At 39.2% G+C, this 15,404-nt stretch overlaps 1 protein-coding gene across 4 annotated transcripts in view; it reads right to left on the bottom strand.

Annotated features, from left to right (window-relative positions):
- Positions 1 to 15,032, bottom strand: part of FAM151B (family with sequence similarity 151 member B) — a 30,866-nt gene extending 15,834 nt beyond the window's left edge. Inside the window, exons 1-2 of one of the 4 annotated variants that reach the window (XM_061151918.1) lie at positions 14,876 to 15,032; positions 9,688 to 9,813 (exon numbers count right to left, since the gene is read on the bottom strand). In XM_061151918.1, coding sequence (XP_061007901.1) covers positions 9,688 to 9,813; positions 14,876 to 14,900 — 151 coding nt within the window. In that variant the 5' untranslated portion in view covers positions 14,901 to 15,032. Of the gene's footprint in view, positions 1 to 9,687; positions 9,814 to 13,612; positions 13,724 to 14,817 lie in introns of those variants that run through there. The other 3 variants (XM_061151920.1, XM_061151921.1, XM_061151919.1) reach the window with 3 other exon arrangements.
- Positions 15,033 to 15,404: the final 372 nt, after the last annotated feature.

Genomic DNA, 15,404 nt, shown 5'->3' with positions numbered 1-15,404 from the left:
GGCCCAGCTGAGCAACCAGCCAAGTGCAGCAACATGAGTGTCCCCAACCTATTCCACATGGAAGAGAAGAACCACAAAATCAGGAAAAATAATAAATCATTGTTATTTGAAGCCACGAAGTTTTGGAGGTAATTTATCACACAGTAACAGAAAACAAGCAGAAATAGTTATCTGGAAGTGGGGCACTGGCATAAGAAAAACCTGAAATGTGTGACACTGGCTTTGGAATCCAGTAGATTCTAGAAAGGCACTGTTAACAGAGGCTGGAAGAGCACTGAGAAAACTCTTTTTACATAGCAGTGAAACTTCTGGCAACCCTGGCACTTGTAGCAACTGGTGGAAGATAGATAGGATGCCTAATGAATTTGTGCATTTGGCTAAGGAGGTTTCCAGGCAGAATGTTGAAAGCGTTAATTGGCTTCTTTTAGTTCCTATGATAAAGGATGGAAAGAAAGAGCTGAGTTAAATAATTAGCTGTTTAGACTCTAAGCAGCATAATGAGGAAATATTTCCAGCTCAGAACTCGTGTGAGTTAGAAAATAAAACCACTCTTTCCATCTGGTGAAAGATTCTCAAAGGAAGAGAAAGCCTCAGTCCAAAAGTCAAGTCCAGGATGCTGCTAGTAAACTATAGCCTCAGGATCAAGGCCGAATCAAGGATACAACTACAGGACACTTTATTAAGACCTGAGAAATATGGAGCCTTGGATACCGATACAACTAGATAAAAGAACTTATAGAATCTTAAGGGTGTTAACCCATACCACCCTAACTAGCAAACCAAAGGAGAGAGACCTGACTCAAAGAGATTTGGCAGTAAAGCTTTTGACTAAAGGGATGGTTTATAACTTGATATATAAAAATCCCAGTACATTTTTAATAGAACTGTTACAGACTTGGACCGGAAAAAAGAGAGAGAGGTAAAATGAAAAGAGGTCTGCTGTTGCTGTTGTTCAGTTGCTAAGCCATGTCCGACTCTTTGCAAGACTGTAGCATGCCAGGCTCCTCTGTCCTCCACTATCGCCTGGAGTTTGCTCAAATTCATGTCCACTGAGTCAGTGATGCTATCTAACCATCTCATCCTCTGCCACTCCCTTCTTTTGCCTTCACTCTTTCCCAGCATCAGAGTCTTTTCTAATGAGTCAGCTCTTCGCATCAGGTGGCTGAAGTATTGGAGCTTCAGCTTCAGCATCAGTCCTTCCAATAAATATTCAGGACTGATTTCCTTTAAGATTTACTGGTTTGATCTCCTTGCAGTCCAAGGGACTCTCAAGAGTCTTCTCCAACACCACAATTTGAAAGAATCAATTCTTTATCACTCGGTCTTCTTTATGGTACAACTCTGATATCCATACATGACTACTGGAAAAACCATAGCTTTAACTAGATGGAATTTTGTCAGCAAAGTGATGTCTCTGCTTTTTAATATGCTGTCTAGGTTTGGCACAGCTTTCCTATCAAGAACTAAGCATCTTTTAATTTCATTGCTGCGATCACCACCTGTAGTGATTTTGGAGCCCAAGAAAACAAAATCTGTCATGCTTCCACTTTTTCCTCTTCTATTTACCATGAAGTGATGGGACCAGTTGCCATGATTTTAGTTTTTCAAATGTTGATTTTTAAACCAACAATCAACCAGTGTTGATTTTTTCACTCTTGTCTTTTACCCTCATCAAGAGGTTTTCTTATTCCTCTTTCTTTTCTGCAATTAGAGTGGTATGAGCTGTTTTTCTGAGGTTGTTGATATTTCTGCTGGCAATCTTGATTCTAGCTTGTGATTTATCCAGCCTGGCATTTCACATAATGTACCCTGCATAGAAGTTAAATAAGCAGGGTGACAATATACAGCCTTTCCCAATATGGAACCAGTCCGTTGTTCCATGACAAGTTCTAACTGTTGTTTCTTGACCCTTATGCAGGTTTCTCAGGAGGCAGGTAAGGTGGTCTGGTATTCCCATCTCTTTAAGAATTTTCCACAGTTTGTTGTGATCCACACCGTCAAAGGCTTTAACATAGTCAATGAAGCAGAAGTAGATGTTTTTGCTGGAAATCCCCTGCTTTCTCTATGATCCAAGGAATGTTGGTGATTTGATCTCTAATTCCTCTGCCTTTTCTAAACCCAGCTGGTACATCTGGAAGTTCTCAGTTCACATACAGCTTAAGCCCAGCTTGAAGGATTTTGAAAAGAAATCTATGAACTCTCCAGTTTCTACAGCCAGGAAATAGGCTGAAAAAGCTACTCAGCTGCACATACAGGTCATTTTCCAATAGCTGCATGAAGAGATGCTCAACATCATTAATCTTCTGGGAAATGCAAATCTAAACTACAATGAGATACCAACTCACAAATGCTAGGACGACTATAATGAAAAAGACAGACAATAACTAATGTTGACAAGGACATGGGGAAATTGGAAACATCATTCACTTTGCTGGTGAGAATATAAGAACCCACTCAGCTGCTTCAGAAAAGCTTGGCAGTTTCTCAAAAAAAGTTAAACAGAGCTATATTTAAGATGAAATAGGTCAAGCGTCTGTCTAATTTTATAAGTCACACAAACATGATTTCTCAGTAAAGTGGTATTTAGTATAACATATGTAGGCATTCCATCTTGTCTACCAGTGCAGTTGTAAAGGAACACGTAGGCTTTGGAATTCCTTAAGAGTAATAGTCAGTTTCTCCATTTATTAACGCCATTCATTGCCCATGAGTAGAAAAAAAAAATCACTAAATGACAGTGTCAAGAGTCTCAGGCTCCATGTAAATTACGTTCCTAATGGTTCTTTTAAGAATAAGAATGGAAGCTATGTAGTAAGGACAAGAGATCATGGTGGCTTGGACTAGGGTGAAGACAACAGAGATGGAGAGATGTGGACTAATTCAAAATGTATTTTGGAATAGAATTATAATGTCCAATAGGGTAGATACAAAAAAAACCAAAAAACAAAGAATAGATGACTCCCAGATTTCTGGCTTAAGAATATATGCAGACTATGGTGCCATTTACTGAGAGAGGAAGGATCACAGGAAATACATGTTAGCAAACACAATTAAGAATGTGATGCCCATTCATTTCAGTTCAGTCACTCAGTTAGGTCTCACTCTTTGTGACCCCATGGACTGCAGCACGCCAGGCCTCCCTGTCCATCACCAACTCCCTGAGCTTACTCAAACTCATGTCCATCAAGTCGGTGATGCCATCCAACCATCTCATCCTCTGTCGTCCCCTTCTCCTCCTTCCTTCAATCTTTCCCAGCATCAGTATCTTTTCTAGTGAGTCAGCTCTTCGCATCAGGTGGCCAAAGTATTGGAGCTTCAGCTTCAGCATCAGTCCTTCCAATGAATATTCAGGACTGATTTCTTTTAGGATTGACTGGTTTGATCTCCTTGCTGTCCGAGGGACTCTCAAGAGTCTTCTCCAACACCACAGTTCAAAAGCATCAATTTCTTGGTGCTCAGTTTTCTTTATACTCCAACTCTCATATCCATACATGACTACTGGAAAAACCATAGCTTTGACTAGATGGACCCTTGTCGGCAAAGTAATGTCTCTGCTTTTTAATATGCTGTCTAGATTGGTCATAATTTTTCTTTCAAGGAGCAAGCATCTTTTAATTTCATGGCTGCAGTCACCATCTGCAGTGATTTTGGAGCCCAAAAACATAAAGTTTCTCACTGTTTCCATTGTTTCCCCATCTATTTGCCATGAAGTGATGGGACCAGATGCCATGATCTTAGTTTTCTGAATGCTGAGTTTCAAGTCAACTTTTTCACTCTCCTCTTTCAGTTTCATCAAGAGGCTCTTTAGTTCTTCTTCACTTTCTTGCATAAGGGTAGCGTCATCTGTATATCTGAGGTTATTGATATTTCTCCCTGCAATCTTGATTCCATTTTGTGCTTCATCCAGCCTGGTATTTCACATGATGTACTCTGCATATAAGTTAAATACGTAGGGTGACAATATACAGCCTTGACATACTCCTTTCCCGATTTGGAACCAGTCTGTTGTTCCATGTCCAGTTCTAACTGTTGCTTCTTGACCTGCAAACAGATTTTTCAGGAGGCAGGTCAGGTGGTCTGGTATTCCCATCTCTTTAAGATTTTTCCACAGTTTGTTGTAATCCACACAGTCAAAGGCTTTGGCATAGTCAATAAAGCAGAAGTAGATGTTTTTCTGGAACTCTCTTGCTTTTTCAATGATCCAGTGGATGTTGGCTATCTGATCTCTGGTTCCTCTGCCTATTCTAAATCCATGTTGAACATCTGGAAGTTCACAGATCATGTACTGTTGAAGCCTGGCTTGGAGAATTTTAAGCATTACTTTGCTAGCGTGTGAGATGAGTGCAATTGTGTAGTAGTTTGAGCATTCTTTGGCATTGTCTTTTTCTTTGGGATTGGAATGAAAACTGACATTTTCCAGTCCTGTGGCCACTGCTGAGTTTTCCAAATTTGCTGGCATATTGAGTGCAGCACTTTCACAGCATCATCTTTTAGGATTTGAAGTAGCTCAACTGGAATTCCATCACCTCCACTAGCTTTGTTCGTAGTGATGCTTCCTAAGGCCCGCTTGACTTCACATTCCAGGATGTCTGGCTCTAGGTGAGTGATCACACCACTGTGATTATCTGGGTCGTGAAGATCTTCTTTCTATAGTTCTTCTGTGTGTTCTTGCCACCTCTTCTTAATATCTTCTGCTTCTGTTAGGTCCATACCATTTCTGTCCTTTATTGTGCCCATCTTTGCATGAAATGTTCCTTTGATATCTCTAATTTTCTAGTCTCTAGTATTTCCCATTCTATTGTTTTCCTCTATTTCTTTGCATTGATCACCGAGGAAGGCTTTCTTATCTCTCCTTGCTATACTTTGGAACTCTGCATTCAGATGGGTATAACTTTCCTTTTCTCCTTTGCCTTTCGCTGCTCTTCTTTTCACAGCTGTTGTAAGGCCTCCTCAAACAGCCATTTTGCCTTTTTGCATTTCTTTTTCTTGGGAATGGTCTTGATCACTGCCTCCTGTACGATGTCATAAACCTCCGTCCATAGTTCTTCAGGCACTTTGTTTATCAGATCTAATCCCTTGAATCTATTTGTCACTTCCACTGTATAATCATAAGGGATTTGATTTAGGTCATACCTGAATATTTTTCAGGTTTTCCCTACTTTCTTCAATTTAAGTCTGAATTTGGCAATAAGGAGTTCATGATCTGAGCCACAGTCAGCTCCCAGTCTTGTTTTTGCTGACTGTATAGAGTTTCTCCATCTTTGGCTGCAAAGAATATAATTAATCTGATTTCGGTATTGATCACCTGGTGATGTCCATGTGTGAAGTGTCCTCTTGTGTTGTTGGAAGAGAGTGTTTGCTATGACCAGTGCATTCGCTTGGCAAAACTCTGTTAGTCTTTGCCCTGCTTCATTCTGTACTTCAAGGCCAAATTTGCCTGTCAATTCTCCAGTTATCTCTTGAATTCCTACTTTTGCATTCCAGTCCCCTATAATGAAAAGGACATCTTATTTGGGGGTTAGTTCTAAAAGGTAGTGTAGGTCTTCATAGAACCATTCAACTTCAGCTTTTTCAGCATTACTGGTTGGGGCTCAGACTTGGATTACTCTGATATTGAATGGCTTGCCTTGGAAACAAACAGAGATCACTCTGTTGTTTTTGAGATTGCATCCAAGTACTGCATTTTAGACTCTTCTGTCAACTGTGAGGGCTACTCCATGTCTTCTAAGGGATTCTTGCCCACAGTAGTAGATATAATGGTCATCTGAGTTAAATTTACCCATTCTGGTCCATTTTAGTTCACTGATTCCTAAAATGTTGATGTTCACTCTTGCCATCTCCTGTTTGACCACTTCCAATTTGCCTTGATTCATGGACCTAACAGTCCAGGTTCCTACACAATATTGTTCTTTACAACATCGGACTTTACTTCCATCACCAGTTACATCCACAACTGGGTGTTGTTTTTAAACACTTTGACTCCATCTCTTCATTTTCTCTAGAGCTATTTCTCCACTGTTCTCCATTAGTATATTGAGCACCTACCGACCTGGAGAGTTCATCTTTCACTGTCCTATTTTTTTGCCTTTTCATACTGTTCATGGGGTTCTCAAGGCAAGAATACTGAAGTGGGTTGCCATTCCCTTCTCCAGTGGACCACGCTTTATCAGAACTCTCCACCATGACCCATCTGTCTTGGGTGGCCCTACAGGGCATGGCTCATAGTCTCATTGAGTTAGACAAGGCTGTTGTCCATGTGATCAGTTTGATTAGTTTTCTGTGATTGTGGTTTTCATTCTGTCTGCCCTCTGATGGATGAGAATAAGAGGCTTATTGATGGGAGAGACTGACTGAGGGGGAAACTGGGTCTTGTTCTGATGGGCAGGGCCATGCTCAGTAAATCTTTAATCAAATTTTCTGTTGATGCACAAGAACTCTATAAGTGAAAACAGCAAATAAGAAGTTGGATAGACTAGTTTTCAGAAGAGAGGGAAATCTGACCTGGAGACATGTATGTGAGTTGCCCAGCCTCTCTCCCTATTCTCCCACCCACGGCTGTTGGGTAGAAGGTTTTTGAAGGTCAGGGTATGCCTCTTCTTTGGGAGACTGCCTGGTCACCATGTTTCCCATCTCAGGGAGAGTCAGAGGAAGAAGTCTGCACATCAAGATTAACACTCCAATGACAGGAGCCCCAACTTTTGACAAGAGCCAGACAACAGAAAACAGCTTTAGTTTTTTTTGTGATTTTCTACACAAGAAAATCCCAAATAGATGCTACTTACATTAAAACAAAACTCAAAGAAATATGCTTATGACTTCCCTGGTGGCTCAGACGGTAAAGCGTCTGCCTACAGTGCGGGAGACCCAGGTTCTATCCCTGGGTCGGGAAGATCTCCTGGAGAAGGGAATGGCAACCCACTCCAGTATTCTTGCCCCCCCACCCAAAAAAGGGGGCTCAAAGAAATATTTGGGTTTCCCTGGTGGCTCAGACGGTAAAGTGTCTGCCTGCAATGTGGGAGACCCGGGTTCAATCCCCGGGTCGGGAAGATCCCTGGAGAAGGATATGGCAACCCACTCTAGTACTCTTGCCTGGGAAATTCCATGGACTGAGGAGCCTGGTAGGCTACAGTCCCATGGGGTCGCAAAGAATTGGACACAACTATGTTTCCCATCTCAGGGAGAGTCAGAGGAAGAAGTCTGCACATCAAGATTAACACTTCAATCATAGGAGCCCCAACTTTTGACAAGAGCCAGACAACAGAAAACAGCTAAATCCCAAATAGATGCTACTTACATTAAAACAAAGCTCAAAGAAATATGTTTATAGAAATGAAGTTAAAAATATCTATCTTGCTTATACTGTTTACATGCCCTAATGCAGCAATTTACTATATTTTTATTAATACATTTAGCTGATGACTATAGTCACACTTTTCCTAAATATGTTACAAAGGTTTTTTTAAAAATATGACATTTTTTATTCTCAAAGAGATTTAATAATTTCTATTTTTAACAAGCATTTCTTTTAATATACATTTTAAAAATCTACATGCAAAAAATAAATATATACATAAAAACAAAAATCTACATGCAGAACTGTCATAACAAAAAATAACATTATATGTAATAACGTTTGTAAACAATTTTGACTATTCTGAGATCAGATGTGTTGACAATGCAACTCTTATGTCGACAAATGGCACTCCTATATTGTTCCTCCTGTACTTTGCTTTTTTAAATCACAGACATTGTTGAAAATCCAATATCACATATTAATGAAAACAGAAACAGCTTCATTAATAACAGCTGTACTAAATTTAAATATTCTGAAAGAAATGAGATAAAGCAGTGTGATACATGTCTCCAGGAACCTGTTTTCTTTCCTTTGTATTTGAAAGAAATTGCAAGATTAGCCAGGACTGAAAAAAGGGACTTGATAAAAAGTACACCCAAAACTATAAAACTTGGGGTTCTGGTTGACTGAGAGAAAGTAAAGAGGATATTATCTGAAAACTAAGTAACCTATGAAAAATTCCCAGGTCAACAGCAGACTGCCGGCAACTGGAAATGACTTCCATTGATTATTTTTAAAACAAGGCTAGAAGTATTCATATTTAATTAAATTATTTCTAGGTCTGAGACTTCTACATTTACTATTACAAACCATAAAATTTAAAGATTGCTTCCAAATTTTTAGCTGTTACAGAGAAATCCAATTTATTTTCTGCTTTGATTTTTATATTGTCAAAAAGGTTGAGATTGTCTATATCAACCTATGAGTTACAATCATTTAGCTGTAGAATCTTTTTGATTTTCTAAATATAAAATTATATTGTCTGCAAATAATAGATATATTTCTTCCTATTTTCTTCTATTTTAAAAAATTGATATATAATTCACAAGCTATAAAATTACTCTTTTAAAGCACACCATTTAGTGGTTTTCAGAATATTCAGAAGGTTGTGCAACCATCATGCGTGCGTGTGTGCTCAGTCGCTTCAGTCGTGTCTGACTCTTTGCGACGTTATGGACTGTAGCACACCAGGATCCTCTGTCTGTGGGATTCTCCAGGCAAGAATACTAGAGTGGGTTGCCATGGCCTCCTCCTGGGATCTTCCCGATTCAGGGATTGAGCCCGTTTCTCTAACATCTCCTGCACTGGCAGTGCAGTTCTTTACCACTAGAGCCACCTGGAAAGCCCTGTGCAACCATCATCACCATCTAATTCCAGAAAAATTTTATCATTCCAAAAAGAAACCTGTACCCACTAGCATTTACTCCCCAGCCCCTATTCATTTCAGCTCCAGGAAGCCATTAATCAATGTTTTCCTTAAGCATTGTTTCTGCTAAAATTTATTTATTAAAAAACCACTGTTAGGTTATTATGTGCTAGGCACTGTGTTAATTATGAGGCATTAAATATTAGAAGACAAATTTCTTCCCTTTGAAAAGCAACTGAAAATAATATCTTTTCAATAAAAGAAATATATTCAGATACATTATCCAGATACACAATTGAGTTAGATGTGTAAATTGTGTCAATTGAGTAAATGTGAAAATTTTTACAATAAAATATGAGATTACAAGGAAATCTTTCTGTTGGAACAGGGCACTTCAAGCTATGCCCCATCCCTCTGATGATACACCTTCATTCTCCTGCACCGTTGTAGCCAAAAGGGGTACTTCACAGGAAAAGGCTAACTAAACTGCTATAGTGTTCATCTATATAAGATTACAGATGGAGTTAGCAAACCCGAAGGCTTGGTTTCTAGCCCAGGCATAAATACTGCCCAAAGCATTATAAATTATCATTCAATGGCTTCATTCATCCATTAGATAAATATTTTTGAGCCTCTCCTGAGTACGCTGTGAAAGACACAAAAATATGTACGACATACAATCATGATCTTAAACATTTTACTTAAATCACTACTATATATAAGCAAATGTAATAATACATGAGAACTTTAAATAAGGCATAGTAAAGGTAAATAATTTCTGGAAAATGAGAAAATTCTTCCATTAGGAAAATTTGTTCATTTTGCAAATAAAATGAGATCTTTTAGAAGAATGTTTACATTAGCCAAGAATTTACACTTGAATCATCTAAGGCTCTGGTACCTGCAAATATGACCAGATTTAAAAAAAAAAATTGAATTCATCTAAGCATGGGGAATACTGACTTACTTCTCAGTGCCTCATTCATTTGCACCTTGTGGTTAGCTGCATGATACCAGATGATTTGGGCGCCATCTTCTGTTGTGATCTGGTTATTTCTCAGAAAATATTCCAGTATATTTTCACTCCAAGACCCTAAAATGACGGCATTCATATTAAAAGTAATTTTATAGGGTATTTTTTTTTAATCAAAAGGGCACAGCATATGTTGATGGAGAAAAACAAAGCAATAAAACTGAGAAAAGATTTTTTAAAAATTAAGAACCAGTATCAAGATGGGCTTCCCAGGTGGCGCTAGTGGTAAAGAATCTGCTTGCCAATGAAGGAGACGTAAGAGATGAGGGCTCGATCCCTGGGTCGGGAAGATCCCCTGGAGGAGGGCATGGCAATCCACTCCAGTATTCTTGCCTGGAGAATCCCATGGACAGAGAAGCGTGGGGGGCTATAGTCCACGGGGTCACAAAGAGCCAGACATGACTGATGTGACTCAGTATACATTAAGATGTGACAAATGTAAAGAAATATATATATATATATATATTTATATATAAATATGCTATAAATGTGGAATAGGAAATGGCAACCCACTCCAGTATTCTTGTCTGGAGGATCCATGGGCAGAGAAGCGTGGGGGGCTACAGTCCATGGGGTCACAAAGAGCCAGACATGACTGAAGTGACTCAGCATACATTAAGATGTGACAAATATAAAGATATATATATATATATTTATTTATATATAAATATGCTATAAATGTGGAATAGGAAATGGCAACCCACTCCAGTATTCTTGCCTGGAGGATCCATGGACAGAGAAGTGTGGGGGCTACAGTCCATGGGGTCACAAAGAGTCGGACCCGACTGAGTACGCACACATGCATGCTACATATGATGTAAGCAATGATTAGTAAACATACAGGATAATCTGAGCCTCAGAAGTGTAAAGAGAAATGCAGGAAGAAAAAAAAAACTGTTAAGAAGCAGATATTTTAAAGCAGGAATTTTCACATGGTATCTTCTCCAATTCTAGACCCATAATTAAGTAAAACGTATGTAAATGCAAAGCTATATTAAAAACATCAAAATTTTGTAGAACTTAAACTCTCCACCTGAGGCTCCATTCTATATTTATATTAACCATTAGAATTTTAAATTATGCATTTAAGCATGCGTGTGTGCTAAATCACTTCAGTTGTGTCTGACTCTTTTCGACCCTATGGGCTACAGTCCATTAGGCTCCTCTGTCCATGAGATCCTCCAGGCAAGAATACTGGAGTGGGTTGCCATGCTCTCCTCCAGGGGATCTTTCCCACCCAGGAATCAAACCCACTGTCTCTTATGTCTCCTGCACTGACAGGTAGGTTCTTTACCACTAGCGCCACCTGGGAAGCCCAACATTTAAGCATATTCACCTTCAAATTATGAGTGTCAGCAACACTTATGAGTGACTAAGTAAATTCTGAGTTAGTATTTTTAGATTTCTCTAGCATGTACAAATATACATAATTCCTGTATCTTTCGACTACTTTTTGGCAGACCAGATTTTTTTTCTTAATTAGGCATTAAAATGTGTGAGTTAATTTAGTTAAGACTAAAATACTTGAATCAGTTCTACTTCATACAATGCCATATCCCACTGAAAGTGAAAGTGTTAGTCACTCAGTCGTGTCCGACTCTTTGCAATCCCTTGGACTGTAGCCCTCTAGGCTCTTCTGTCTGTGGGATTCTCCAGGCAAGAATACTGGAGTGGGTTGCCATTTCCTTCTCCAGGGGATCTTCCCAACCCAGGGATTGAACCCTGGTCTCCTGCATTGCAGGCAGATTCTTTACTGTCTGAGCCATGGGGGAAGCCCCCATAATAAGGAGAAAAGGCTGAAAAACAGTAAGAGTTATCTATAACCTTACCTCCCCAATTTTTGTTCATTGTTTTGAACACTTAAGTACCTACCAAGTGGCTACAAATTCCCTATGCATGAGTGTGCATTAATTGTTTATTAATTCTACATAACAACAGTTTTAAAACTTAATGATGGCCATTATAAACTGCTGACAAGACATAGAAAGAAAATAAAATTTGATAAGAGAATGGAGGGGCATATAAAAATAACTTCTAAGTAATATTCATGGAACTTAGTGACTACTCTGCATACTGGGTTACAGAATAAAGAAAGGGGAGAGTTAATTATAGTATCCACTATCCCCCAAGCAGTCTCCTATAGAAAAACACATGTCCCTTTATAGTATATGCAATAGTCACAGACCTTTCAGACTCAGATGAAAATATATGGTCATCATTTTTTAAATGTTTAACTTATGCATCTTAAAAAGGCACAGGAATTATTGGCTAAAACAGAAATGTTCAACAATGGTAAGTAATTAAATCACAATTTATCCTCATGGTAAAATATGTAATTGATGTGGCTGTTAAAAATGAAGTTCATGAGATATGTGACTTCCCTGGCAGTCCAGTGGTTAAGACTCTGCACTTCCAGTGCAGGGGGCATGGGTTTTTGATCTTTGGTTGGGGAACTAAAGATCCCACTAAAGATGCTGTGTGGTGTAGAAAACAAACAAACAAAGAAACAAAAATAAAAAAATTCACCCCTATGTTCATAGCAGCACTAGTCACAATAGCCAGGTTATGGAAATAACCTAAATGTCCATGGACAGATGAATGGACAAAGAAAATGTAGTACATATATACAATGGAATACTACTCAGCCATAAAAAGAACAAAATAATGCCACCTGCAGCAACATGGATGCAACCAGAATGTTACTTAAAGAGTTATTTTTATATGCCTGCATGTCACAATGAAGACCTAGTGCAGCACCCCCCTCCCCAAAAGTCAACTGTTTTCCTATTTACACAGCAATGAGTAAGTGGAAGTTGAAAACACAATACCATTTACATTAAACCCACAAAACCAAAACACTTTGGGATAAAGCTAACAAAATATGTAAAGATCTACATGAGGATAACTACTCTGATGAATAAAATCAAAGAAGAATTAAATAAATGGATAGATATTCCATGTTTATGGATAGGAAGACTCAATATTGTCAAGATGTCAGTTCTTCCCAACTTAATCTATAGATTCAAGCAATTCCAATCAAAATCCCACCAAGTTATTTTGTGGCTATCAACCAACTGGTCCTAAAGTGTATGCGGAGGGCAAAAACTCAGAATAGTCAATATAATACAGAAGGAGAACAAAGTGATGACTCTATCCAACATCAAGACTTACTATAAAGCTACAGCAATTAAGACAGTGTTGTTTTGGTGAAAGAATAAACAAATAGATCAACGGACCAAAACAGAGAGGCCCCCAAACAGACCCTCATAAATAGAGATAACTGATCTTCAATGAAGGCACAAAGGCAATACAATGGGGAAAAGACAGCCTTTTCAACAAACTTTTTTTTTTTCCCGTAAAAAAAATCTAGACACAGAACTCATACCTTCACAAAAATTAACTCAATACAGATCATAGACCTAAGTGTAAAATTCAAAACTATAAAACTCCTACAAGATAACATAGAAGAAAACATAGATGACTTTCAATACAGCAATGACTTTTTAGATACAGCACTAAAGGCACCATTCATGAAAGAAATAATGGATATGCTGGACTTCATTAAAATGACAAACTTGTGCTCTGCAAAAGATAACATCAAGAGAATGAAAAAATAAGCTGCAGACTGGGAGAAAACATTTGCAAAAGACACATATGATAAAAGACTATTAACCTAAATATATAAAGAACTCTTAATACTCAACAATAAGAAAACAACCCCATTAAAAAAAAAAAAATGGGCCAAAGACCTTAACAGACACCTTAACAAGGAAGACAGATGGCAACCATATAAAAAGGTGCTCCACATCACTTTTCATCAAACACAAATTAAAACAATAGGGTATAACTACATACTTACTAAAATGGCCATAATCCAGAACACTAGTATATCAAACGCTGGTGAGGATGTGGAATAACAGGAATCTTCACTCATTGTGTGGGAATGCACAATGGTATAGCCACTTTAAAGCTTGCCGGTTTCTTACAAAGCTAAGTATATTCCCATCATACAATCCAGAAATCACCCCTTGATATTTACCCAAAGGAGTTGAAAACTTATGTCCATACAATAACCTGCACACTTATGTTTTTAGCAGTTTTATTTACAGCACACTTAGGTTTATAGCAGTTTTATTTACAACTGCCGAAACTTGGAAGCAACCAAGATCTCTCTCAGAATATGAATGGATAAACTGTGGTTCACTCACACAACAGGATTATTACGGTTCGCTAAAAAGGAATGCGCTCTCAAGCTATGAAAACACATGGGGAAAGCTTAAACACACATTACTAAGTGAAAAAAAGCCAATGTGGAAAGCCGATGTACTCTATGATTCCAACTACATGACGTTCTGGAAAAGACAAAAAAAAAATCTATGGATACAATAGAAAGATCACTGATTTTCAGTGGTTGGGGGGAAGATAAGTAGGTAAAGCACAAAGGATTTTTAGGACAGTGAAACTATTTTGTATGATACTCTACCATGGACCATGTCATTCATTATACATTTGTCTAAACTCACAGATCCTGCACCACCAAGAGTGAACAATGTAAATTATGGACTTTGAGTGATTGTGATACATCAAGGCAGGCTCACAGCTGTTAACAAAAGTACCACTCTGAAGAGGAAGATTGATAATGGGAAGCTATGTATTTGTCCCTAGAGTAGGAAATGGCAAACCACTCCGGTATTTTTGCCTGCAAAATCCCAGGTCATGGGTTCGCAGAGGCCAAGACGACTGAATACGCATGCGTATGTCAGGTAGGGCTGAATGGAGAACCTCCAGGTCTGCCATTTAGTATTCCTAAGAACCTAAAACTGCTCTTTTGAAAAGAAGAAATCCTTTACAAAAAGGCACAATATTCTTGCCATTCTTGAACTCCCCAAAAGCTTTTCGCGTTTTTAACGCCCACACTGGGAACCAAGGCTCTAGGCCAGCTGATTATGGGCACACGTGGAGAACGCGAACCACGAAGATTCAAAATAGGAAGGAGTGCCACCAGAGGAGACTCTCAAAAGGGCCCCCAACTACGGCACCGGGCCGGAGAAAATGTCCACTCACTGCAAGCCAACAGTGTGGAGCACGGTCTCAGACTCGGAGCCGGGGGAGCCCCGCTTACCAGGGCCCCCGGCGGGCGCTGTCATGGTGACAGTGAGCCTCAGTCTGCGCAGGCGCCGAGGGTGGGCACCTCTGACGACCCGTCACCGGTGGCGAGAAAACCCGACTCGACAGACTAAGAGGAGTGGCCTGCGAGACGGAGGCGGAAGCGGCTGAGGAGCAATGCGCACGCGCAGAGGCTGCAGCTCGAGTTTCGCGGGTGCGCGGTCCTGCCGGCTGTTGTTCGCGTTCAAGTGTCGTGCGACTTGCTCTTCTGAAAAGTAGTCACAGTAGTCTGTAGAACGTCTCGTCAGGGAGGACGGAGGCTGTGTTGAGACGCCTAGCTGCTGCAGTGGGGCACGAATTTCCAAAGTTCGATATATATATTTTTCTTTTTAATTTGATAACATCCTAAAAAATGACATGAAATCATAGCTTCATAAAGATGAGTATTCCTGCATGAGGAGGCTGAAATGCTAAGTCAAATTTTTTCTGTCCCCTCTTCTTGCTGACGGTTTTCATTAGAAACACTCCTGTCAGAGTCTCCCACC

Source organism: Dama dama, chromosome 9 (genome assembly GCF_033118175.1).
Source record: "Dama dama isolate Ldn47 chromosome 9, ASM3311817v1, whole genome shotgun sequence".
NCBI lineage: Eukaryota > Metazoa > Chordata > Mammalia > Artiodactyla > Cervidae > Dama > Dama dama.
This window is presented reverse-complemented; position numbering and strand designations above follow the sequence as displayed.